The 27922-nt window shown below is 38.9% G+C and overlaps 1 protein-coding gene across 1 annotated transcript; it reads right to left on the bottom strand.

The window, feature by feature from the left end:
- Positions 1-3: 3 nt before the first annotated feature.
- Positions 4-26608, bottom strand: crybg1b (crystallin beta-gamma domain containing 1b). Its single transcript, XM_067391334.1, has 22 exons — positions 26100-26608; positions 21374-22320; positions 14972-20234; positions 14676-14819; positions 14390-14428; positions 12909-13027; positions 12688-12835; positions 12456-12595; positions 11279-11399; positions 11164-11199; positions 10944-11083; positions 8265-8391; positions 7033-7178; positions 6559-6685; positions 6222-6251; positions 5372-5484; positions 5101-5233; positions 4459-4598; positions 2446-2569; positions 2190-2348; positions 1927-2089; positions 4-681 (listed from the first exon to the last, which is right to left on the bottom strand). Exons 1-22 carry the CDS (start codon positions 26100-26102, stop codon positions 593-595), a joined length of 8451 nt encoding a protein of 2816 aa, XP_067247435.1. The 5' UTR covers positions 26103-26608; the 3' UTR covers positions 4-592.
- Positions 26609-27922: the final 1314 nt, after the last annotated feature.

The following is a 27922-nucleotide window of genomic DNA, read 5'->3' as shown; positions in this document are numbered from 1 at the left end:
TTGAGAACATATTAATGTTACTGGAAGAACGTTTGTTCATAACTTCGAGAGAACCTTGCAAGAACATTAGTGCTGACTGTGAGAAGCAAGCGTCTGTTTTCAAGAGGCCCGTGAAACACGAGCGAATCACCAGCGGCCGCTTTTCAATGCCAGTGGACACAGAACACCCGAATCCCCCAGACAGCCAATCAGCAAAGACTGAATCCCCACGGGCCAATCAGCACAGACCGATCACACGTCTCAGTGATTTGAACAAAGCTGCAGCTAATTAACAAAACAAACATTTACTTATAAACACACATCGTGTTTTTATACAGCTGAAAAGAAGCAAATGTTCATACAGATACAAAGTAAAACTAAACATTATTATTGTTCAAGTATGTGCTTTTGTTAAAGGCAGCTTGGACGACAGTTCATAAAAATAATACAATGTCCAGTAGAATATGATCATATTCCATCCGCTGATGAGAATGATATTTCCATCACTCATGGTCCCTGTGGTGCAGCTGCCTCACAGGACGCTGGTCCCCCCAGTGCAGCTCTGCCACAGAGCAGTAGGTCCCACGACGGAGCTGCATGGAGGTGAATCAGCTCAGAGGATCTCCAGGGACCATCTTTGATTCATTTTGTTTGGGTGGAATTCGTTGAGAATAATCTGTCTTTTGTCAAACTGCTGACCTCCTGTAGAGAGAGAAAGTCTTAATATCTTCAGTCATTTTGCTTCTCCAGTAAATGTATCTTGATTTAAATATGTTTGGATATTTGACAAAAACACTCAAGTTTTGCAGCGTATTTTAATTATTTAAAAAAAGCTTATGATTTTTGTCATGATATCTCATTAAGTGCTTAAATGACACAATTGTCGATCATAATGGCACTACAAGTTGTTTTCTTTCTGCAAAATATATACTGACAGGCATTTATTCATGAGGTTCAGCCTGTTAAATGATTAATCATTTATAGTTTCTCTCATTGTTTAACACTTTCCGAACCGCCTGTCATCTGTTGATCACGTGTGAAGCTCAAGCTCTTTTTGTAAGAATAAGAGCATCTGTTGCATGTAAATATCAAACGTTTCTGTGTGAATCCACCAGGTGGCGCTACACACTCATCTATTCACCTGTAAATGAATTAAACTGCCACATTTTTGAGGTTAGCATAAATCATGTGGATTTATTGGACTACTATATTAAGAGTAATCACTTCCAGCAGACTAAACTCACGAGTTTTTCCCCACAGAGTCGTTTAAGGAAGCGACACAGATCGGTTAATGAGTTAATGCCATAAATTACACTGTGTCTCCGTTAAAGGAATGTTCCGGGTTAAAACTACTTAAACCTGATTACAACAGAAAATACTTGCTCATTCATGTAAAAACAAAGGTGTTTACATTAACGATCTTTCAATGGAAGTCTTTGTGGAACAGGTTTTGATAAATGAAATGAAGCTGAAATGCAAATATTAGTTGAAAAAAAGAAAATTAGAAATGTTGCCTTGGCAATGAACTGAAATAAGTTTAAGTTTAAGCACTTTTAAATTATTAACTGGAAATAAATAAACACTAAAACTGAAATTAAAAACTAATAAAATGACAGAAGCACACAACGAAATGACTAAAATTAACATGAAAACTAAAAATATAAAAGCTCATTCTAATATATTAAAACTAAAATAACACCGTATTTATTATTTTAGCTTTGTTTTCCAGGGAAAAAAAAATCTAAACATTTTTAAATCAAGATATATTTACTGGAGAAGCAAAATGGCTGAAGATCTAAAAAAAATACATTAAAATGAAGTGAAATGTGAGAAATATCTGCAAATTAAGTCAATTAATTCAAATGGAAAACAAGATTATTTGACTCTCTTCATTTTGATGTATTTTTCTTGATATCTTCAGCCATTGGAAGTATTCCGTCCACTGACCTTTGACCTCCAGGACGAGGTTTGGTGCGGCATTACTCCGTATGATCCCGTCGCTCGTGATGTTCCAGAGCTGCTGAGGTTTTTCGGGCTCTGAAGACAGAACGGCTCGAGCGCCGGGCATCAGAACACCAGAACCCACATCCACACAGCAGTCCAGCAGCCACTGACACACACACACACACACACACACACACACACACACACAGTCATCTTCAACAGCACTAACATAATAACTAATATCATAGATTAATATACTAGTATACCTTGCAGTGCAAGCGACCGTCCTGATAGGCCCAGATCTGATCCGGTCCGTCCGTCTCCTCGCTCACCTGGATACGCATTAGTTTGATGTCATCGAGTGACCCGATGACAGACATCAGTAGCCCCGCCTCTTCGTTCCGCAAACGGAAAAGCGTTTGTTTCTGATGGGAGAAATACAAACTGTGTGTTATGTCATGCAGACGCTTCGATAGTCCCGCCCCCTAGTGCTTCATCGCTGCAGTGGGCGGAGCCTCTCACCTGCATGAGTGGCCGGAGCGATCCGATTCGAAGCCAGGAGGAGAGTTTGGCCCAATCGGGAATGGCGCCAGGCTTCAGCAGGAACTGAGACCCTCTGAAGTTACTGGCCTCGTACAGAACCCACCTGTCAATCAACACACACACACACACACACACTCAACGGGTGGTGTTCTGGATCTCACACACTCTGTGAGCCCGTCTCTATGCTCACACTCCGTTTGTTTGGAGTTTGTGGTCAGTTCAGGCTAAATATACTTCCTCAGATGCTCTTTCATGGAAAGAATTCGCCAATTGTGGGAATGTTTGTATTGGGAGCCTGACATCTAAGTCTTAACCCTTGTGCGGTCTTCGTTTGGGAGTCACACTCAGGCTCTTTGGGGTCTCCACAGACCCCAGGTAACAAAATGTAATTTTACTCTGTTTATTAATGTTTTTACTCCACATTTGTGCAGTTTTTGGAGGATTTATCATATTTTTTAAGTTTATATAAATACATTTTATACAAAATTGACTTTATAAAAGACCCAGATTTCTAACTTTCATTCATGGGGATCACATGGATAATTTGACATGGTTTAGTGTGAGATTTTTGCCCATCTTTTGGAAAATGCAGTTTTAAAAGTAAAAAATGATCACTTTATCCAGCAGATGGCAGCAGAGCTCCACTATTTGCTGTTTGACTGACTGAAAGACTCTTTTCACAAGTATTTTCAGCTGGATTCATGTCTAAATATTATCAAATCACAATTATGACAATAAAAGCTATGTTTTGACAAAGTTTTGCATTTTTTGTAATAAAAAAAAAAAAAAAAACATTTTTTCAGTATTGGTACATTATGATGAGACTCCACTTAGAAAATGGACAAAATTAATCCTCAAAAACATTTTTGAAAAACTTTTTTTTTTCAGTACATAAAAATACTAAACTTTGACAAAAAGTAATTTTTATTGTTATAATTATGATTTCGTAATATTTAGACATGAATCCAGCTGAAAATACTTGTGAAAAGAGTCTTTCAGTCAGTCAAACAGCAAATAGTGGAGCTCTGCAGCATCTGCTGGATAAAGTGATCATTTTTTACTTTTAAAACTGCATTTTCCAAAAGATGGGCAAAAATCTCACACTAAACCATGTCAAATTATCATGTGATCCCCATGAATGAAAGTTACAAATGTGGGTCTTTTATAAAGTGAATTTTACATAAAAAGCTGTTTTTGTATAAAAACCTATTTTTAAAAATATTTATTTATATAAATTTAAAAGATATGATAAATCCTCCAAAAACTGCACAAATATGAAGTAAAAACATTAATAAACAGAGTTAAATTACATTTGTTTTTTAAAAAACAATTATTTTGTTACAAAATTACATTTTGTTGCCCGTTGACCCCACAGACCCTGAGAGTGACTTTTTTTCCCACACTAACATAAAAACAAGATATCGCTCCAATTATTGTTTATTTATAGATCTAGAAAGTGTAACAACTGTACAAAGTTTCATGTCATTTGGACAAAGAGAAAAAAGACCTAAAAAGACCTTATAAGGGATAAATGCAAAAGTGGATATTTGAGCTTGACATTAACATGTTGTGAAACTAAATGCACAAAACACTAATAATACACATTATAATGCACAAATATCTAGTACTGGATCTTATGTAACGTTTAATTCAATGTGACACTTTATAATTGTTCACTAGTAATGTAGGTTTTACGCAGAGATGTAGGAGAGAAAGTTTCACACGACTGTGTTGAATGTAACAGACCGCTGAAGTCTTTCCACTCTTACAGACTGACACGTTTCCTGTTCGTCCTGCAGCTCTGAAAGTATATAAACACTGCAATGACTGTGTTCATGGAAACCGGTAAACATAACGAGTGTGAGCGGAGAAACGCAAACACACGTGTTCAGAAACTGCTAGACAGAATGAAGGAGTCTCAGTGTTTCTGAAGTGAAACCAAAAATGTAATGTGTGTGTGTGAGTGTGTGTGTGTGTGTGTGTGTGTCTCACATGCCGCCCTCCACCAGTATGGACGAGACTCTGGTACAGCTGTCCGTGAGCTGCAGGTTCACAGAGCTGGACTTCAGTAAAGTTCTCCTTCCTTTGAGTCCCGAACGCTCGAACAGAACGATAGACGGCAGAGAGAACTCCTGACAGAAGAGGAATCAGTGTTACTCGAGGTGTGCAAATATCAAAGAGGACCTATTCTGCTCTTGATGTTGTTTTTGTGCTCTACTAGACTGAATGTTGATTATTCTCCTCATATTCTCCATTATTGCAGCTCCTCTCTTCCCAGTCTGTCAGTAACGCTCTGTTTAGTTCCTGTCTCTATGAAGCCCCTCCTTCTGAAAAGCACAATGTGCTCTGATTGGTCGGCCGGAGCAGTGTGTTGTGATTGGTGTTTGGGAAATGCCCCGCCCCTTACCATAACCACCAGTTTCAATACGTTTTATTCTGCACATGAATTATTTAAATGAGGAATATTGTGAAGGAAACTCAAGATGGAGGCGTTTCAGGAACACTGATATAGAGAAGAACTGGAGCTTTGCAGAGATCTTTCAGGCTCAAACAGCAACATTACACACTGAAGACAGATGAAGATGTGAAAACAGCAGAATTGAACCTCTTTAAGTAAAATATTCAGAGACTCACGTGTCCGGCGGGTTGGATGGACAGCACTGATGTGTCGGGCTGAGTGAAGCCCATCGTCTTCAGATTTGGATAAACTCCTTCCTCCAGAACACACTGATGCCCAGAGAAACACTCACGACTGAACGCCAGCCAGCTACAACACACACACACACACACACACACACACACACACACACACACACACACACACACACACACACACACACAGATGTTCACATGAGGGCAGAAAAACACAGACAGACCGACAGACGGATGAGAGAAGAGATCTAACCTTCCAGCAAAAACCCTGCAGGAGCACATGGTGAACCCTTCAGGCATTGTGGGTAATGAGTCCTGCAGAAGTACAGACGTCCCACTGAATCCAGGCTCAGAAAACAGCTGGATCTGTTACAAAAACAAGATTACACTCCATAATAAATTAAAACAAAATATAATAATAATAATAATAACAGCAATTACAATAATAATTAATCATTAATATAATTATAACAATAATTGTATTATTATTAATATATTTAACAACAATTGATAATATTTTTAATATTATTGATAATAATAATGATTAATAATAATACATTAATTTAATAATAATAACAACAATAAATCATTAATATATAACAATAACATAATTAAGAATACTTTAATATTATAATATAATAATATTATTAATATAATAACAATAATAATAAAATAAATAATACATTAATAAATAAAAAATAAATTTATAAAAATTATAATATAATTATAACAATAATATTATAATAATTATTAGTAAATGTAACAATAATTATTAATAATAATATTAAATAATATGATATAATAATTAATTAATGATATAATTATAACAATAATATAATTATTATTATTAAATTTAACATTAATGATTTTAATATTATTAATAGTAATGACAAATAATAATAATAAATTAATTTAATATTATCTATAATATTTAATCATTAATATAACAATTATAATAAAATGTAATAATAAAAATAATTACTATTATTGTTAGTTAATTAATTAATTAATATAATAATTAATTATTATTGTTATTATTATTATTATTAATAATAGTTATTATTATTATTATTATTAATTTAATTCAATTTTTCTGTACAAACCTGGAAGTGGCAGGAGTTTTCTAGATTTTCCTGAAACACAATTAAACGTAAAAGCAAAGATTAATATCTGATCTTGGATCATTATATTTCATCCACAAAGTCAACATGAAATTAAAACATGTTCCTGCTCTTGTTGTGAGTGATTCATCAAGAAATGAAATGTGTCTTTTCATCATCAGTCCCTCGTGTTTTTTAACCACCTTTCAAAACCGAAAGGCTTCTCACCACCCAGTCGATTCCTCACGGATCAGTTCAAGCCCCACCCTGTGTGTTATAGTGGATTATCCTGTTTCACTCAGACGTTTGTTTAGTGCAGTAATTACAGAGCGGCTCTCACCAGAGTCACTGGGATGGCAGAGGAGATTCGGCTGTCAGACGCGCCCCAATCCTCCGGGCTTCCGTACAGACCTTTCTCCAGAACATACTGCTGACCGCAGAGCCCGGGCTCCTCGAACGCAACCCAACTACAACACACACACACACACACACACACACACACACGGATTGTGAAAGCGCTGCACTAACTTCACACTCTCTTTCTGTCTGTCCACCCATTTCAAATGAAAATTATTTGCATATTTGCTCTTTATCTGTTAACGCCCTCCATTCCTCTGAAGGAATATCAGCCCGAGGCGTTTGTGTGTTTGCATGTCACATGACCTGCCATTGGCGGGAAATTACGCACATTAAACTGCACAGGTGTGTGAAGAGACTGGAAATAATCGCATGCATCTTTTTGAGACATGCACACTTGTGTACTGATGTTTCTAGCTTCTCTATTGGCTGAATAAACTGTAAATCAGAGACTCACACTCCTGCCAGGACCTCGATGGAGCCGGTCTGCGGGCCGTAGTGTGTGTTGGCCACGTTTTCCAGCGGATCCAGGAGGTCGATACTGACGCCCCGCTCTGAAAAGTCCAGCTCGCTGAACATCTTCATATGAGGGGGAGAGAAATCCTGGAAAACAAGCCAATTCAAAGCATTTTTACGATCTTCTCTTGACTGTCTTAAATTAGAAAGGTGAAGCTTTTGGCGCTGGTTCTGGCGCTGGGATTTCCGGGTATTGTGCGTCCGGAGCACATAAACACGGCAGGTATGCGATGGAGGATGCGTAACGCGTTTGGATCTGTGCTGTTTACTAATAAAACTTGTATTAAAAAAACATGACGTTCTTCCTCAGTGTTCCTGTCTTGTTTTCCAGCACAAATATCTAAACGTTCTTAAATCAAGATGCATTTACTGGAGAAGCAAATAACTTGTTTACAGAAATAATCATTAAATAATTAAGTTAGTATTTTTCTGTCTTCATCGGCAGATATTTGTTCTTGTTTTAAGCACAAATTCACTTAACTTTTATGCATTTTTCAGAAAACAAGACTTTATATCTTCAAGTTTAGGAATCCCTGAGTAAAATTTTAATTAATTTAATTTTATAGTTTTATTATATTTGGAATTAGCTTTTACTTTTAGTTTGTCATATGCTTTAGTCATTAATACCAATATTTAGGTTTAATTTATTTGTATTTCAGTTTTAAGTTTAATAATTTTAGTGCTTCAACTTAAATTTATTTCAGTTTATTGCCAAGGCAACATATACAATTTTCATTTAGTTTAAGTATTTATATTTCAGCTTTATTTCAATTAACAGAAATGTTTTTAAAGTGCCTCTATTATGCTATTTAAGTATATTTTAAAGTCTCAATGTTGTTTCTCGTCTCCTACAACAGGTTCACATTCATCCAAGGTCAAAAAACACTTTAATTTTCTCATAATATCCACTGCAGCATCAGCTCTTTTCTCTCAGTGTCTGAAACTGAATCGTTCGGAGATTCAGTCTTTCTAAACTCCGCCTTTCTGAGAGCTGCTCTGCTCTGATTGGTCAGAATCCAAACACTCATTATCATATCTGAATCTCAGCTCTGATACGAACAGTAACGATGGCGTTCACAATCAGCTCTATTACACGCCACATGAAAGGGAATATTAGAAAAAGCCCACTTTAATAGTTTAGTTAAGGATAATAACCCTGTAGATGAGACTCACCATGAGGACGGGCCGCAGAGAGAGCAGCTTCTGCCCCGTCCCGCCCCAGTCTCTCCAGTCTACATACTCTCCTTCCTCCAGGATGAACTGCTGCCCGTCGAAACCCTCGCGCTCGTATCCAACCCACCTGAGACAGGTAAAGCATTCATTACCAGAGCAGATGCAGAGCGCAAGAAATGATGTTCTTCCTCAGCGTTTCTGTCACAAACATCTAAACATTCATGAATCAAGAAACATTTACTGGAGAAGAGAAATGACCTTCAGACTGTTCTGACGGACTGAAGCTGTTTAAAGCTGTTAAACTGACAATCAAAATTTCATTGAGGGGCTCAAGGCTCTTTTAGAGTATTTAAGCTGTTTATCACTGGAAAAGCTTACCGACTATCCTAGGACAACATGATAAAACATACTAGCAACATGCTAACGATGTGTTAAACACGCTAAATCTTGCTAGAAATGTGCTAAAACTTGGTAGCAATGTGTTAAATCATATTAGCAACATGCTAATTCATGCTAGATTTACAGTAAATAATGATAACAAATGCTAACATGCTAAATCATATTAACAAAATGTTAAATCTTGTTAGCAACATTCTAACAACGTGAAAAATAATACTAAAATGTAAAAAATGATAGAGGCATTATCTTAAATAATGCTAGCAACATGCTAATTCATGTTAACAATGTGTTAAATCATGCTAGAAATGTGTTAAAACTTGGTAGCAATGTGTTTAATCATATTAGCAATGGTAAATCATGTTATCAACATGTTAAAAACATGATAAATAATGTTAACATGTTAAATCATGCTAGCAACATGCATATTCATACTAGATTTATGGTAAATAATGCTAACAGCATCCTAGCAATATGTTAAATTATGCTAGTTATGTGCTAAATCATGGAGGCAACATGTTAACATGGTAACCACATTGCTAGCATGTTTTAGCATTTTGTTAACTAACCTAACCATGCTAATTGAAGCTAGAAACATGCTAATCATGTTAGCAAACATGGTAAAACTTGCTAATAATGTGTTAAATAAAGCCAGCAACATGCTAATTCATGTAGCAACATACTAATCATGATAACAAAATGATAAAACATGCTAGAAACGTGTTAAAATGCTAGCAATGTGCTAAAACATGTTAATGTTTTAAATCATGGTACCGATGTGTTAATTCAAGCTAGTAACATGCTAATCATTTTAACAACATGCAACAACAACATGTTAAATCATGCTAACAAAATGCTAATTCATGGTAGCAAAATGCAAATCATGTTAATAACATGCTAGCAATGTGCTAAATCATGGTAGCAGCATGTTAAAACATGTTAGTAATGAGTTAAATAATGCTAACAAAATGCTAATTCAAGCTAGGAACATGTTAATCATGTTAACAACATGCTAAAACTTGTTAACAATGTGTTAAATCATGTTAACAACATGCTAATCATGCTAACATGATAAAAACATGCTATCAACGTGCTAACAATGGTAGCCATGTGTTAAATAATGGAAGCAACATGGTAATTCATGTTAATCATGATAACGAAATGCTAAAAACATATTAACAATGTGTTAAATCATGTTAACCATGTGTTGACTCAAGCTAACAACATGCTAATCATGTTTGCAAACATGCTAACAATGTGTTAAATCATGCTACCAACATGTTAATTCATGGTAGCAACAAGCTTATAATGCTAACATGATAAAAACATGCTATCAATGTGCTAAATAATGCTAGCAATGTGTTAAATCATGGAAACAACATTGTAATTCACGTTAATCATGGTAACAACATGCTAAAAACATGTTAACAATGTGTTAATTCATGGTAGCAACAAGCTAATAATGCTAAAATGATAAAAACATGCTATCAATGTGCTAAATAATGCTAGCAATCTGTTAAATCATGGTAGCAGCATGTTAAAACATGTTAGTAATGAGTTAAATCATGCTAACAAAATGCTAATTCAAGCTAGGAACATGTTAATCATGTTAACAACATGCTAAAACTTGTTAACAATGTGTTAAATCATGTTAACAACATGCTAATCATGCTAACATGATAAAAACATGCTATCAACGTGCTAACAATGCTAGTGATGTGTTAAATAATGGAAGCAACATGGTAATTCATGTTAATCGTGATAACGAAATGCTAAAAACATATTAACAATGTGTTAAATCATGTTAACCATGTGTTGACTCAAGCTAACAACATGCTAATCATGTTTGCAAACATGCTAACAATGTGTTAAATCATGCTACCAACATGTTAATTCATGGTAGCAACAAGCTTATAATGCTAACATGATAAAAACATGCTATCAATGTGCTAAATAATGCTAGCAATGTGTTAAATCATGGAAACAACATTGTAATTCACGTTAATCATGGTAACAACATGCTAAAAACATGTTAACAATGTGTTAATTCATGGTAGCAACAAGCTAATAATGCTAAAATGATAAAAACATGCTATCAATGTGCTAAATAATGCTAGGAATGTGTTAAATCATGGTAGCAACATGCTGATCATGCTAGCAAAACATGCTAACAACGTGTTAAAACTCTTGAGGTCGCTTACTCTGACAGCCAACAAAATGACTTTGTATAACTATTAACTATTTGTACTGGAAAGTGTAAGAAAATCCTTTTTCAGGACTCACAGGCCTCCGAGGATCTTTAGTGATTCCACACAGTTCAATCCGTGATCGTCCGGGTCTGTTTCGGTCCTGCCGAAGGAAAACACGTCTCCATGTACCTCCACACAGCGGCCCTCCAGACCGGCCTTCTCATACAGCACCGCCTGAAAGAGACCGAAAGATGAAGGGTCACTATCACCGTAACCCTTGAGGAGATACTGAAGACACTGAATGTCCAACACACCTTCACTGCAGCCGGGTTCTCTACTTTCGGAAGGCCCTGTGAAACAAGCACATGTGAGTTGACAGGCAGCATGGAGACTGGAGATGTGTGAAAAACGCCAGCGTGTGACGCGTACCATGCGCAGGGGCCTCAAAGAGCCCACAATTGGGAAACCCCAGTCCTCGGGAAACGGATATTCTCCGGTCTCCAGCACTGCCAGCAGACCCTGGAAACCTGGATCACTGTAAACCAACCACCTGCAGACGAGAAACCACACCTGTCAATCATCAACTGGCCAATTGCAGAGCACCATGACGTCCAGTAAAATCTGGATCATGCAAACTTTAGCTGTTCATGACCATTTCCCCCAAATCTCTGTTACCTAATGAATGGTATTTTAATTGACAATTAACAAATATCATTAAGTACTGCAAATATGACTGATTATTGTTGCTATGGTGGTTGATCTGAACACTCGTTGCTGCTGAAAATCATTTTTGAAGTGCTGGTTGGCAACATGCACCTCCAGCCTTTCATTTTCTCTTTCTATTCCAGCTCACATTCCATAACTTTCACCTGTCATTCTGCTCTTTTCCTGAGAATTCCCTTTTTCTATTGTAAACATCTCTGTTTCTTTGTAATTCTCAATGTTCTCAAGTTTATCATACACACACACACACAAGACATATAAAAGATTTGGACACGATAGCATGTTAAATCATGCCAATAACATGCTAGCAACATGTATTATTTCAAACTCTCATACAGGGCTTTGCCAAGCCAACATCAAAGTTTGTTCACAAACGTTACTCATCTAGTTTAGCAGATTATTCCCCTCTTCTTATTAAAACCAACAGAATAAAGTTTTTCCTACAGTCTAAGAGGTGGATTATATGGCTTCTGATGATGTTTATATGGTGCTGTGTGACTAATGCCTCTGACTCAAACACCCTCATAAAGCATAACACACACATGAATCATCAGGACTCTCGTGATTATGTTTTCAGAGCGACCTTCCACAACACTGCCAGTCTTTCAACTCACGCATATTTTCACTTTCTAAAGAAAATCAGAGCCAAATCATGGCAGGGTTGCCTTGGGTGATTTTTAGCATGCTGCTATATGAGGTTGGTTTTCTTTTACTTTAACAAGCATCACAAACAAGCTGTTGCCCAGTTATTCAAATCAGAAAGTGAATCACATTTCTTAGTAAAGATGTGCATGTCAACTTGACCACACACACCCAACAACAGTGTCCAAACACCCCCCCAGTGAACGTTCAAGGTCTAAGCAGGGCGTGTTTGTGAACTTACAGACCACTGTGGACTTTGATAGAGCCGGTGTTCTGAGGAAGGCCGAAACTGCCCACTTCCTCAGTGACATCCTCATACTCAGAGCTTCTGCCCATGCCTGTTGGCTCGGTGAACAGCTCTATCCGGGGAGGAGTGTAGTCCTGCATACACATTCAGGAAATCACAGCAGTCACTCCAGTTACTATTGACGATTCAGAACGTTTTTAAAGAAGATACTCTTGAGGTCACTTACTCTGACAGCCAGGCGGATCGAGCCAATGACGATAGGGGCAGATGTTTCTTCACCCTCTTCTGCCCATTGATTGGGCAGTTCGACAACACGTTCCTCTTCCAGAGCGATGCATCGTCCCTCAAATCCTGGTTTCTCATACAGTATCCAACTGCAATAGGCCAAAGTTCACCATTAAATCTAAATCATCATGATCTCCATAGATGTGCGTATTGGCTGCTTACCATCCTCTGACCACTTTCACAGATATCACACTGGACAGCTGCATTTGTGTAGCATCAGGTTGATCCCTGTAGAACTCAAAGGACTGACCGTTGAACTGATGGTGCTCAAATATCACAATCTGACGGACACAAGAAACATATAATCTAGTAATGTGTTAAATCCTATTAGTAAATCATGTTAACAACACGTTAACATATGTTAGCAATGTGTTAAAAACATGATAAGTCATGCTAGCTTTGAGGTAAAACATAACAAAATGCTAAAAAAGTTTTAGCAATCTTTTAAACCATGCTAACAACATGCAAAATCATGCTGGTAACATGTTAATTCATGTTAGCCACATGGCAACAACGTGTTAATCATGCTATCAATGTGATAAAACATGTTAACAATTTGTTAAATCATGCTAACAATATGCTAATAATGCTAACAACATACTAAAACATGCTAACAATGTGTTAAATCATGCAACATGCTAATTCATGGTAGCAACATGCTAATCATGCAACATGCTAATTCATGGTAGCGGCATGTTATCAACATGCTAATCATGCTAGCAAAACATGATAAAATATGCTAGCAATGTGTTAAATCATGTTGCCAACATGGCAACAACATGTTAATCATGCTATCAACATGATAAAGCATCTTAGCAATGTGTTAAATAATGCTAGCAAAAATGCTAATCATGCTAACAACATGATAAAAAATGTTAACAATGTGTTAAATCATGCAACATGCTAATTCATAGTAGCAAGATGTTAATTAATGATAGCAACATGTTATCAACAGGCTAATAATGCTAGAAAAATGTTAAATCATGTTAACAAAATGATAGCAACATGATAAAACATGTTAAATCATGCTAGCAAACATGCTAATAATGCTAACAATGTGTTAAATCATGCAACATGCTAATTCATAGTAGCAAGATGCTAATTCATGATAGCAACATGTTATCAACAGGCTAATAATGCTAGCAACATGTTAAATCATGTTAACAAAATGATAGCAACATGATAAAACATGTTAATGTGTTAAATCATGCTAGCAACATGCTAACAATGGTAACAATGTGTTAAATCATGCAAGATGCTAATTCATGGTAGCAACATGGTATCAATATGCTAATCATGCTGACAACATGATAAAACATGCTAGAAATGTGCTAAATCATGCTAACAACATGTTAAATCATGCTAACAACATGTAAAATAATGCCAACAACATGCTCAATCAGACACAAGATGCATTTAATCATCCCATTTATGGACTATATAAATCAGAGTAATTCTCTGTATGGGGGCACTTAGAATTATTGCCCGACTGGTACAACAAGTTACAGTTGATGTACTTTGTCGACATATTTAAAGCATAAATGAAATTCCAAAAACTCGACACTTGTGCAAACAGAACAAGGAAGGCAGCTTCTAATAACTAAAAATGTCTGTTGGGTGACAAGTTTGAAATGTTGGCAAACCTTTGCAGGACGCCGATGGATTCCACGAGCAGTTGGAATCTGAAAGATAAAACACCATTGCAGTTTGTGGTTAGGAGAGTAATGCAAGTAATTCTTTTGACAAACAATCAAAAATAAGATCCAATTATGTCCCAATAGAACAAGTTAAAAGTTCAAATTTCTCATGTTGTCATGTACAAATATGGACATGCATGAATAACATGCAGTTCTTCAGAGCGATTGCAGCTATGAACAAATACATTTCTGGGATTTACAAAGAAAATACACAATGGTGATGGACACATACATTTGGGATTTCCCTCTGAAGGATTTGAGCTGCTGAAACTTGAGGTGCAGGTGGAATCGTAACTTCTTGGGTTTTCCTGTCAGCTATGTCAACAGCCGTATTCAGATCCACTAGACCAGGTATGGAAGCACTTTCTCTAGCCACCTAATCAGCCAAATACACACAAACACTGAAATATGTGACATATTTTACACTATAAACAACACTATGAGAAACACTAGCTGGGTATATGAACATATGAATGTGTGTCGTTGCTGTGGTCAGTGGGATGAATGAATAAATGAGGGATGGCTGACCATTGGGTCGATCTTATTTGATGATCGAGTGGCTTCAGGCTCCTTTGGAAGAAATTTCTCCAGGATACTAGGTAACTTGATGTCTTCAAAGGAAGGAAGCGGTGGAGGAGCACTAGCGTCTGTTACCATTGTGGCAGTGGGGTCTACTGTAGTTGTTTTCAGGTCAGGCATTAGTGTTGGTCCATCAGGTTTCAGAACAACATCAGATCCAGTCTGGATATTGCTGAGAAGTGGTGGTACTTTAGTGACTGTAGGGTCTGCTGAAGTTGTTTTCTGGTCAGGTTTCGGGGTAAGTCCATCATCCTTGGTAGGTTTTAGAACAACCTGGGAAGTATTCTGGGTACCACTGGGATGTAAAAGTGCATTAGTGTCTGTTAACATAGTAACTGTGGGGTCTCTTGGTATTTTGAGGTCAGGCGTCATGGTAGGTCTATCGTCCTTGGTGTGTTTTAGAACAACCTGGGAACCAGACTGGGTACAACTAGGTGTAGGAGGAGAATTAGTGTCTGTTAACATTGTGGCCTGGGGGTCTAATGAAGTAGGTCCATCTTCCTTAGTAGGTTTTAGAACAACCTGAGAACAAGCCTGGGTATCGCTGGGAGGTGCATTAGTGTCTATAACCATAGTGACTGTTTGCTTTCTTGAAGTTGTTTTGAGGTCAGGTGTCCCCGAACCAGACGGGGTAGAGCGGCCATCATTCTTTGCTAGGACTTCCCCTAGCATGATCTGTTCGGGTGATTTTGCAGTTGGTACCAGCTGAGATTGTGGAGGTGATGTAGACCCAGGAGCATCGCTGGGTGAGAACAGCCCATCTGAAGGACACTCAGTGGGGCTTAAAAACTCCATGCGTCTCAATTTGCTGGGGCTGCGTAGAGCGCTGACAATGGAGCACCTCTCCAAACGAGACCTTGTTTTCAGTGGTTCTGTTGAACTTACATCTGACAACTCCTTTTTTTCTCCCTCATCCGTTTCAGACTTCTTCTTTGCTCTCTGGAAGATCAAGGACCTAGTGAGGATGCTCTCACGCTCCGGTTTTGTCCACTTAGGTTTGGTGTTCTCCTTCTCGGCCTCTGTGTCTTGACTCTTGGATATTGAACTAGTATCCAGATCCAAAATGAATTCCCTCCTTTTCCTCAAGCCATGCTGGAACTCCTCCGGATCAAAGGGTTTCTCAAACCGGTCCTCTCTGATGGCAGGCAGGACAAACGGAGGGGCTTGAAGGCGATGTTGGTTGTGTTTGCGTTGGGGAAGATTGAACGGCATTGCTAGCCTTTTCACATTTGCAACGAAGTCATCTGGGTCGAATTCTCCTGATGTGTCCAGGTTAGTCTCACTCACAGATGTGTTGAGCTTAGATTTTGGTTCTGAAATCAACTGCTTCTTCCTTTTAGGACGCTGGTAATCCACATCAAGCCAGCTAGATGGAGAGTCCCTGTTGAGGGAGGAGCTTCCAGGTGCAGAGGGGATTTGTGGAAGGTGGAAGGGTTTGGGGGCAAATTCCTTTTTCCTTGTGGCTGGATCTGTAGATTTGCTGGAGGGAGATGGGGATTTCTCACTGGCTGATGGCAATGTGTGGGAAATCTTCTCTATGGTTGAGGCATGAGGAGGCAAGGTCTTTTCCTTGACTGATGCTGGTGAAGGTGGGGTCTTCCCATTGTTATATTCTGGTGGTGATACTGTCTTTTCTTTGGATGAAGGAAGTGGAGTTATATTCTCTCCACTGGTAGAGGTTAGTGGGAAGGAGGATGCTGGTGGTGGTGGTGGTGGTGGCGGCGATGTCCTCTCATTTTTAGTAGTCTTATCTTTGGAGAATGGTGAATCGGATTTGGCTGGAGGTGGAGCGTGTTCTTTAGTTGAAGATTTGGTAGAGGTGGTCTTTTTATGACTTGAGGCTGGTAAAGTCGAGGTTGTCTCATTGGTTGAGGCTGGCAGAAGCGTGGCCTTTTCATTAGCTGATGCTGTTGGAGGCATGGTGTTTTCATTAGTTTGGACGAGCAACCTGGAGATTGTCTCATTAGTTGAGGCTGTAGTCTCTTCATTACTTGAATCTAGTGGATATTTAGCTGTTTCATCAGTTAAGACTAATGGAGGTGTGGTCTTGTATTCACCTGAGCCTAAAGTGGAGGTAGATTTATCGGTTGATGATGGAGAAGGTGTGGTCTTTTCATTTGTTGAGCCTAATAATGTGGAGGTTATTTCAATGGTTGATGCTGGTAGAGGTGTGGCCTTTTCATTAGCTGATGCCGTTGGGGGCGTGGTGTTTTCATTAGTTTGGGCGAGCAATGTGGAGGTTGTCTCATTAGTTGAGGCTGGTGGAGGCTTTGCCTTTTCATTAGATGAGTCTGGTGAATGTGTGATCTTTTCATTAGTTGATGCTAGTGAATGCGTAGTCGTTTCATCACTTGTCTTTCTGTTAGCTGAGTCTGATGGAGGTGTTATCTTTATATTAGTTGTGGCGGGTAAACTGGATATTACCTCATTAGTTGAGGCTGGGGGAGGTGTGGCTTTTTGAGGTGTGGTTATTTCATTGATCGAATCTGATGGAGTTGTTTTATTTTCATTAGTTGAGGCTGGTGGAGGTTTCTTCATGTCATCACTGGAGCCTAATGAAGCAGAGATTGTCTCAATGGTTGATGCTGGTGGAGGCGTAGTCATTTCATTAGTTGAGGCAGGTAAAGGTGAGATTGTCTCAATGGTTGATGCTGCTGGTGGCGTAGTCATTTCATTAGTTGACGCAGGCAAAGGTGAGGTTGTCTCAATGGTTGATGCTGGTGGAGGCATAGTCTTCTCATTAGTTGAGGCAGGTAAAGGGGAGATTGTCTCATTGGTTGAGGCTTGTGGTGGCGTAGTCTTTTCATTAGTTGACGCAGGCAAAGGTGAGGTTGTCTCAATGGTTGATGCTGGTGGAGGCATAGTCTTCTCATTAGTTGAGGCAGGTAAAGGGGAGATTGTCTCATTGGTTGATGCTGGTGGAGGCGTAGTCTTTTCATTAGCTGAGTCTAAAATAGTTGAGTTAATTTCACAAGTTGTGTTCTTGTCATCATTCGAGGCTGGTAAACTGGAGGCTGTCTCATTTGTTGAGGCTGGTTTAGAGGTAATCTTTTCACTGGCCTGGCCAGAGTGTTCGGTAGATGCTTCATTTGATGTGGATGACAACGAAGTGGGCTTCTTTTTCGCTGAGCGCAGAGATAGATTCTCATTATTGGGTGGTATTACAGGAAAAGTATTTTCATGGCTAGAGCTAGGTATTTTTTCTTCTGTCTCCACAGAGTTTATGTCTCCATTTACTATGGATGTAATTTCTGTGCTAGTGACTTTACTCTTTGTTTTGTTTGTGCCTCCGTCTGTAGTTTCAGTGCCTGGCTTTTGTTGTCGCTGTTGTAAATCTGTTTTACTGGACGCTGTCTGTGTCTTTTGTTCTTCTCGGTTCTCTGATTGGCTCTTTGGAGGTGGTCCACCTCTTTTGGGACCGCCTCCTTCTGTAGGTGGAATCTGAGGTGAAATTATGGTGTCCATTTCATCATTTTGTTTTTTTACCAATGCAGGGTTTGGCGTTGCAAGTGCCCTACTTGTAGAAGCATCTTTTTCTTTAGTCTGATCGTACAATTCAGTAGAGGTATTCTGAGTAATTGTTGTGTCTTCCTGTCTGCCGTCATTGGGCTTTACAGCTGAAGTGTCCTTTGATTTACCTGGTTTAGTTGTAGTTTCTCCTTCTTTATTTTGCTTTGATGTGTTGACTTCATTACTGTGTTTGTGTGTCTCCGTAGTTTTCAGTTGTTCGCTTGCTTCTGTCACATTGCACTTTTTCTTGCTCTGATTGGTTATCTCAGCCAAACAGTCTTTTTCTTTACTCTTATGGCTTGGCTTTGATGGTCTTTGTGTCTCGTCTGATTTTGGGTCATTTTCAGGGGTATTTTTCGCTTTATGCACACACCTAGTGGTGTCTTTCTCAGGTAAGACCAACATATCCGTCTCACTCTCTCTGTTCCGCATGGCATCTTTCCTAGAGGATGCAGTGCTGCTATTGGCTGGCTCAAAGGAGTCTTTAGAGTTGGCCGCTTTCAGGTCCTCTGGGGATGGTGGTTTCTCTTCTTTTGTCACAGATGGATCTAGTTTCCCTGACTCTCCAAACAATGTGTTTACAATCGTGTCTCTGTTCTTCCACCCTTCTCCCTGCTCTCCTTCTGAGCTCTCTTGAACAGGCTGCTTTTTGTTGCTGTTTTTCTGTTGCTCTGAGTCAATGCCTGTCCGTTCTATCTTCACTTCATTTGAGCTGTTCTCAGTTTGGGAGCTGGATGCCTTGGAAGCAGTGGTCACTATCTGTGCTTCAAAGTAACTCGTATTCTCTCTCTCCTTCTCATCCACGCTTTTCATTTCTTTGAGACCTTTTGAGTCCATATGTGGAGCCTTTTGTGACCTCTTTGAGTCAGTGTTTGATGTTGTCTCCGTGCTTTGCATTATATCTGCTGCTTTCTCCAACTTCCGAGGAAATTTAGTCTTTTTGCTTGAGACTTCCTCACCAGAAGTGCTTTTCAAAGACTGGTCCATGCAAACGTCTTCTGCATCTACAAGAGGTTTCAGATCAATATCAGGTGCTGTGTTGTGCTTGACTTCCTGTTTACCTTGACCCGTTTCTTGTTTGTTCTTGCTGGTGGGGCTGAGCGGTTGAGCCGTATCTTTGCTTCGTCGTTTTTTAGATCGTGAGCTTGTCCGGTTTGGCGATTTCACCTGCGGGGTCTCGTCAGTAGGAGATGAAACTGTCGGGACAGAATCCAACTCTTTATTCCCAATGTTCGAGTCGCTTATGCTCTCTGACAATGCAGGTTTTCTTTGTGTTGCATTGTGGGATTTGGAGTCTGTTTGATCTACGGGTTTGAGTTCTCCACTGTTAGATTTTTCAAAACTTCCAGAACAAGATGCTGCTTGTTGACGACCTGCTGTTTTTGAATGTCCTTCCTTCAATGTATGACTAGACACTCCAGACGACAATGTTAACTTCTCATCTCCCCTCTGTCCTGCAGTGAAATTCATCGCCCTCTCTTTAACCGTTTGCTTCGGAGGTGCAGAACTGGGCCGCCTTCCAGCATGTTCTGTGAGACGATTAGCCACATTTCGAGCTGGAGAAATATCCAGATGATGCAGGCTTGTGGAGCTACTAGCAGCTTTGTTCGCTCCTCTTTCAAACAGACTGATCTTGTCTGCGATTCGGCCCTTTTGATGACCGGACTTCACATTAGTGCCGTCCACTCTGTCCTCTGGACATCTGTAAAATAACAAACAATAAAGGTCAAAAGGATAAAAAAGTGCTTTTGGCATCTCTATCATGTTCACTTTATTCATAATAGCATCCACTCCCTTCATTAGTTGTTGACTCGTTCTGTCTTTCCTCATTCTCTCTCTTTAGCTATTCTTTCTCATTTCTCCTCCTCTGTTCATCTCTTTGAAGTAAACCACAAATCCATTAAGAGACTGCATGACTCCCTTTCTTCAGCACATTTGCATTTTCGCTTAAATAGAAAGTGACTTACACTTGTGCTGCAACTCAGTTGCACAGAAAATTAAGATAATCCTCAAGGCATAGTTCATTTCTCACTCTAATGACTTGAGTTCAACTTTTCCCTACTTTGAAAGTGAATGAGTTTGCTCCAAAAAGCATCAAAAAAGTATAATGAAATTCATGCATATGACTCTTGTGTTATATTCAAGTGTAAAGCTTTGCGTGAGGATGAGATTTGCAGAGAGTTATTAGTAAATAACAGTAAATGTGGAATAAATGGTATCATAATTGGCTTTTTGTTCCTCACTCAAAACTATGACTATCAGGAGACACATGGACTGTTGCTGTGATTTTTTTGTGTAGTGATTTTTTACTTTTTGGTGCTTGAAATTAAAAATCACTGATCACTTTCTCTGAATGAAAAAAAACGCACATCTTGATTGAACTTTTCTCTTGTTTTCAGCCAAAGACGTGTAGGTGAGTAATTTATTTTTAGGTGAACTATTTTTTTGGGAGTTGTTAATGTATACAAAGCTGACATCTAGAAAAACTGGCATCTGACTATGTATGTAAGCACTTATTTGTTATGATAATGCCTCTTTTCAAATGCAGCGAGCTCTTGGAACAAGGTCAGGAACATTAACCAACAGGTTTTAGTGTATGATGAGTTTACAGCCCAGAGGAATGACTGATAATAATCACCTAGCAAGAGCACATATTTCACAACATGACGCATGGTGTTTTATCCTGATTATCTCTAAGAAAGATTTCCCACGTTCAGTTAAACTTTAAGCATTTTAAATTGTTCACAGATCAAATAAACAAAAAGAATCTGTCTTTCAAAAGTATATTACGTAGTTATTGTTAGCAGATTAGCTACAAACAGGTTAAACAGGTAAATTTACCTCACTCTCTCATCAGATCTCGGCCGTTTGGGATCTGTAGTGATTTTAAACTTCTCATGATGATCTTCATTTGGGTCCTCTGAGGTGACCACCACCTTTTTAGCAAAGATCTTCTCACTGTGAGACACTTTGAGACTCCTGCGTTTGGATTCAGCGCTCTCTGTGAGCCTCACCACAGGTTCCTCGTCCATGTCTGAATCGGCGACGAAGGCCAGCGTGGCGTGGACGGGCGGATCTGGAGAAATCGGTGAATCAGCTGCGTCCTCGCTCAGGTGCGCTTCCACCCATTCTGCTCGGACGACATCCTCACGGCTACCTGAGTTCGGCTCTTCTGCTCCGGAGCATTCCAGAGCGCTGTTTTCCGCCTCCTCAAAAACTGAGTCAGCACATGCCGTCTGTGGGCTAGTGGCCAAACTGGTTGCTGCAGGACTATCAGGATGAGTATTGGTTGGTGATTTAGTTTGAGACCCGCCCAAATCTCCATGAGAGCTCCGCCTCCTTCTTCCAGATCTCCTCCGTCCCATTTTCTCTGTCTTATCTTGATCAGAGATGTCAGGTGATGATCTCCTTCTGTGGCTCTCAAACGACTGACTACGTTTGCTTCTGTTTTCACTTGTTTTCTCCAGGCACACCTGGGCTTTCTGTGCACCTCCTGTCCTCTCCCCCGTCCCGTCTCCCCCTCCACGGAAGCTTATCAGATGTTTGGCATTCCGCCTCAGGGAAGGGCTTTTCTCTGCTGGAACGGTTTCACCTACTGCAGGACTGTCTGTCTCATGTGCACCAGCAGTTGGGAGGCTGGTTTCTCTGTGGTCCTCGTCAGACGCCTCCTCTCGCTGTGTCTCTGAGGTGGGCTCATCTCCGCTCAGCACCGGGCTGCCCCAACCCCACGACAGCCAGCTCCCGATGCGACTGAACACCCCTGGGCTGCGCTCCTGAGGACTCTCAGCCTACAAACACAAACACATGAAAAATGCACAAGGTTTAAAGAGGACCTGATTGTGTTTTTGGGCTCTACTAGAGCAGGTTTTCATGCTTAAATGTTCATTATTTTCCTCATATTCTTCATTGTTGCAGCTCCACATTTCCCAGTCTGTCAGTATCGCTCTGTTTAGTTCCTGTCTCTATGAAGCCCCTCCTTCTGAAAAGCACAATGTGCTCTGATTGGTCAGCTGGAGCAGTGTGTTGTGATTAGTCAAGAGTAGGGCTGGGTAAAAAAATATTGATTTCTCGATTTTAATCGATTCTCATTTTTATGAACCGATATCGATTCTTAAATCGCAAGAATCGATTAGTCTAGTCTGTTTTCAGTTGATGAATGAGCAGAATATGTAGCTCCTCCCATCCAATAAATCGCAATAATCTTTGTTACTTTTGATATGAAGCAAAGTCTCAGATTTCAAATGACGTCCATCTTATTATGAGATGCAAAAAATAAATACGGTTTTGGCGCTGTTTAATGTGGCGTGACGGATCGCTTTAGTGCCTCAGTTAAAGAGAAGCATGTGATCATCCTCTCCTCCGCTTTAATACCAGTTACAGCGAAATAAACATGAACATCTGAAGGTATGTTAAAATATACAGTACAACTTACTGAAATCCGTATCATGTCTCGTGTAATCGCTCAATCAGTGTTTTAACCTCGGAAAGACGTTAATAAAACAGCTTCAATGTCACATGACGTCACATTTACCTCAGAAAAACACATTCAGTGACCATAAACTCATTAGTCAGCTAGAAAAGTGAACTCTAGAAAGATAAATATAGCTATGCACCGTTACATATTCATTATAATGTTCTTCAATATTCAGTGCATGTTTGAATAAATTAGTTATGACAGCCGCGATTTAAATGTTTATATTTCAAAAACATGAATTGGAGTAGAAATATGATTATGTAATTCTAAACTTTATTTATAATAAAAACATCATTGAGTGTAGGGTTAGGAAAATGTTTGGAAAATGTCCCGCCCCTACTAACTAACTCAACCAGGCCCCGCCCCTTTATTTTGGGTGGGAATTTCCATTAGAAAACCCCACTATATATAATTCAGTTTGTAATATCCAGTAATCCATGGATATTTGACATGCATCCAGGAATCGTGTTTCCAGACATTTATTTGTGCCCGATTTCGACGAAATAAATGTCTGGAAACACGATTCCTGGATGCATGTCAAATATCCATGGATTACTGGATCAGTCAATGCATATACCCTCTATTAAATTCAGAAAATATCTCGCAGTAAATTTGAGTAGATTGTATATTTTTACATTTTGAATGTACTAATATATGTTGAATTTATGTTTATAAAAAAGACCCTGTAGACCGTGACGTCATATCACGACCGTTGCAGCATCCGATTAAATTTCGCTCGTTCAAAGTCTCTCCTCTAAATAATCATTTTTGAAGGAGACCCGATGGTTATACAGCAGAAATAACTAGTATTTTGTATTTAGTATGGATTCTTTGAATTACTTTTTGTCTAATAAACTAAAACAAAGTGTGCCAGAGATTTTTTTTCTGTCTGTAGAAAGTAGTCAGTCTGAGAGAACACTTAAAGGATTAGTTCACTTTCAAATTAAAATTTCCTGATAATGTCCATGTCCTTCTCTCTTCAGTCGAAAAGAAATTAAGGTTTTTGATGAAAACATTCCAGGATTTTTCTCCATATAGTGGACTTCACTGGCCTCCAGAAGGTCAAAATTACAGTTTCAGTGCAGCTTCAAAGAGCTCTACATGATCCCAGATGAGGAATAAGAGTCTCATCTAGAGAAACCATTGCTCATTTTCTAAAAAAAAAAATTAAACATTTTATACATTTTAACCATATATGCTCATCTTGAACTAGCTCTCTTCTTCTTCTCTATTAGAAAGCGTATTACTGCCCTCCACAGGTCAAAGTTTGAACTAATTGTTATATACTTGCACTAGCATATTGTATATGACAATTTAGTTCAAACTTTGACCTGTGGAGGGCAGTAATACACTTAGCAGTGTCTCACTGCTGGAATTCTAATAGAGAAGAAGAAGAGAGCTAGTTCAAGATGAGCATATATGGTTAAAATGTAAACAATTTTTAATTTTTTTTTTTTTTTTTTTAGAAAATGAGCGATGGTTTCTCTAGATAAGACTCTTATTCCTCGTCTGGGATCATGTAGAGCTCTTCGAAGCTGCACTGAAACTGATTTTGACCTTCAATCATTTGGAGTCCAGTGAAGTCCACTATGTGGAGAAAAATCCTGGAATGTTTTCATCAAAAACCTTCATTTCTTTTCGACTGAAGAAAGAAAGACATGAACATCTTGGATGACATGGAGGTGAGTAAATTATCAGGAAATTTTAATTTGAAAGTGAACTAATCCTTTAACAGCTCGAAGGAAACGTTCTGGCAAGATTCTCTCAACGTTATGAGCATAGAAAGTTATCTTGTCTTTAATAATGTTCTCAAAACGTAAGAACAAAAAAACATTTTTTTTCTGAAATGTTTCAGTTGGACGTCGTGTAACGTTTTTAAATGTTACTACTTGTTGTGTATTCAAAAATAACCTTATGTTTACATAAAATGGAATGTTCCCTTAACATTTGCAAAACCATTTAAAAACAGAGAACATTAATGGGAACGTCAGTGAAAACGTTTATTGTTAACCAACACACTTTTAGGATTTGGAAAAAATAATAAAAACAGAGAAAAATATGAATAACAAAGAAACGGGGGAAGTTTTTATATTCATTACTGAATGTCATTCAGTAGAATCTCAGACAGTCATTCTGCTGAAGTTCATCAGATCTCTAGAGAAACTTACTGTCCGGATCGGTGGCGCGCGAAACACCCAGAGAAGCGCGTCTTTCGTCCCGCCAGCGAGAGTCGTGAAATGATCCAGCCCTGCGGCTCAATGAATCCAGATCGATAAAACCGAATCCGTCGGAATGAAAGTCCGGATCAATAAAAGAACGCTTCAGGGGGTGGTTAATTATTACTGCGCTGCCGTGACGCGCGCGCGGGGAGACGGAGGGCACGAAGAAGGAGGCAGAGCTGGATTGGGTTTCAGAGGATCAGATGAACCCAGTCCAACACAATGAACAAGAGAACATTCAGGTTTCCATCCTCCCAAAGTCAGTTGCTTACAGCTGCTGTCATTTCAGCACATGTTGTATTGTATTTGTATTATAAGCTTATTTAAAACATAAATAAATATGTTTCTTTGAAAGCATTATCACGCGAGTTTTCAAACCCAGTCATTTATCTTTGTAAACATTGTTTTTACAATCTTTAAAAACTTAAAATATACAGTATTTAAATAGGCTAACCAGCGTTCGGTTCTCTTTACCTGCAACCTTCTAACAATTGGTTACAAAACCTAGAGAAAACGTTCCTAGAACGTTTTTAACGTTGCATGTTTCAGCAGACTGATTGGTTCTTATGGATATGTTAGTTTTTCTAAGCATGATAATAAAGATAATTAGGCCAAATCCATCCGTTCTCAAACCCCTTATAAGAATGAATCATTAAGATAAATACAGAAAGACTCACAGAGTTTGAGATGAATCATCTGATCTTGGAGTTCTCGAGTAAAGAAAGAGAAAGCGCAAACGTCTGCGCTAATTATTTACCTGCAAGAACGTCACACCCACACCTTTAATGTTCACGTACAGACGTGTTCAGACGGATTCACACTCGATGAAGCGATTCAGTCAAGTGTGTAAACAATGAGAAACGTGCCAGCTTACCATGATCCAGCAGTGCTGATCCTGAAGATCCTTACGGACGGAATCGACACAATTCAACCCAATCTCACACCTGAGAGGGTCGCAGGGTCACCTGTGAGGGTCCATTGGTCGCGCTGTTGGAGGAACAGGTGGATCTAGAGAACACGACAGGTAGGTCGACTGTTGTGCAACTGCTGCAGTCTGACAAACACACGCTGAATTATTAATGCATGAGGCCTCCAGCCCTCCACACCCACGGTTAGACTTTGGCGTTTGAGTACTTTAATGAGTCGAGATGGTTGAGGGAAACGAATGAAAAGAATCGTCAGACACGTCTGTGGGAACATGCTTTGACTTGATGTTTTTATATAGACTGACAGACCAGTTGGAGTTAGGCCTGTAGGTTTGCTGAATCATATTAGAAAGCACATGGATGAAGAAGTTTGTCCAATCAACATTTTATTTTTGTGAAACACTAACCCTGCGTCCCAATGTGCATATTATATAGCTGCTTCTCATTTCGGAGGCTTTATATATGTCATCAAGGGTGTCTTATTTAAGAAAAGTAACTGTAATAAAATTGACTGTTATTCCTCGTGTAAAAATACTGTATGTAACACTGTAATTTCTTTCTTACTTTTCTTAAATGTGACCGCCTCGATGACGTCTGCAACCTTCAAATGCCTCTCTCGAAATCTTAATGATTATCATAATTTCTTATACGTGATAAAGTGTTAATTAAAGGGTTAGTTCACCCAAAAATGAGAATAATGTCATTTATTACTCACCCTCATGTCGTTTTAAACAAAATATCGATTTATATAGTGATGGCCGATTTCAAAACACTGCTTCAGGAAGCTTCGGATCGTTATGAATCAGCGTGTCGAATCATGATTCGGATCGCCTGTCAAACCGCTGAAATCACGTGACTTTGGTGTTTTGAAATCGGCCATCACTATATAAGTCGTTATGGGTGTGGAACGACATGAGGGTCAGTAATTAATGACAGAATTTTAATTTTTGGGTGAACTAACCCTTTAATAAAATGTACAAACACTAGTGAGAAGTGTTTAAAATATACAAAATGGCAGATGTTTGCGATCGATGGTTAAAGGTGCAATATGTAGGAATTTTGCAGTAAAATATCCAATTGTTCAATTGCCTCAGAGAAAAACACTATTTTGTGAAGTAGCTAACATAGCATAATCAGATGCAGCTTTATTTTTAGTAACAGTAATGCAGCATTTTCTCCATCATACAATACATTTTAATTTAATTGCATGTCATTTATCAACACAATCATCCAGCATTTAATCTGATATTGTAAAATCGCTCTATCTTACTGCAGTGTGTAACAGTGTCTCACAGCAGCCGCCGAGTGAACGCACAGAGTAACGTTATAACATCATTTTCAACACGCTCAAATGTATCTAATATGATAAACAGAGCTGCGTTTCCTCATACTCATGACCGGAAAAGCAGAAGCGGCGCCGGCGACTGTGTCATAATAAAAGTCCCGCTGCTCGTGAGGCGTGTGTTGATCAATCGCTCCAGCTCCTCGTTCAGCTCCACAACACTCGCTCCTGCTCTGCTTCACATTACAGTAACGTTAATAACCACATCCATGAACATGATTTCTTCCTGAATCCTATCCCGATTATTTCCACTGTCCGTTGAGGTGGAGATCACATGTCCCAAGATTCCACGCTCAAACTTGGCGTCATCAAGCTACGCCTTTGTTTTGAATAAAGCGACCTCTAGCTAAAAGTATTACATAGTGCACCTTTAAGTGGGCTAGGTTTAGATAGAGGGGTTTGACGGACTAATAATCAACATTTTACCTG

Source organism: Chanodichthys erythropterus, chromosome 8 (assembly GCF_024489055.1).
Source record: "Chanodichthys erythropterus isolate Z2021 chromosome 8, ASM2448905v1, whole genome shotgun sequence".
Lineage (NCBI taxonomy): Eukaryota > Metazoa > Chordata > Actinopteri > Cypriniformes > Xenocyprididae > Chanodichthys > Chanodichthys erythropterus.
The sequence above is the reverse complement of the archived record's forward strand: the minus strand, read 5'-3'. Positions and strand labels throughout refer to the sequence as shown.

Coding starts and splice junctions, on each gene's coding strand:
- crybg1b (XM_067391334.1), bottom strand. Junction 14,429..14,675: donor TTCAGAGGGAAATCCCAAAT/GTATGTGTCCAT, acceptor TTTATCTTTCAG/ATTCCAACTGCTCGTGGAAT. Junction 12,596..12,687: donor CGATCCGCCTGGCTGTCAGA/GTAAGTGACCTC, acceptor ATGTGTATGCAG/GACTACACTCCTCCCCGGAT.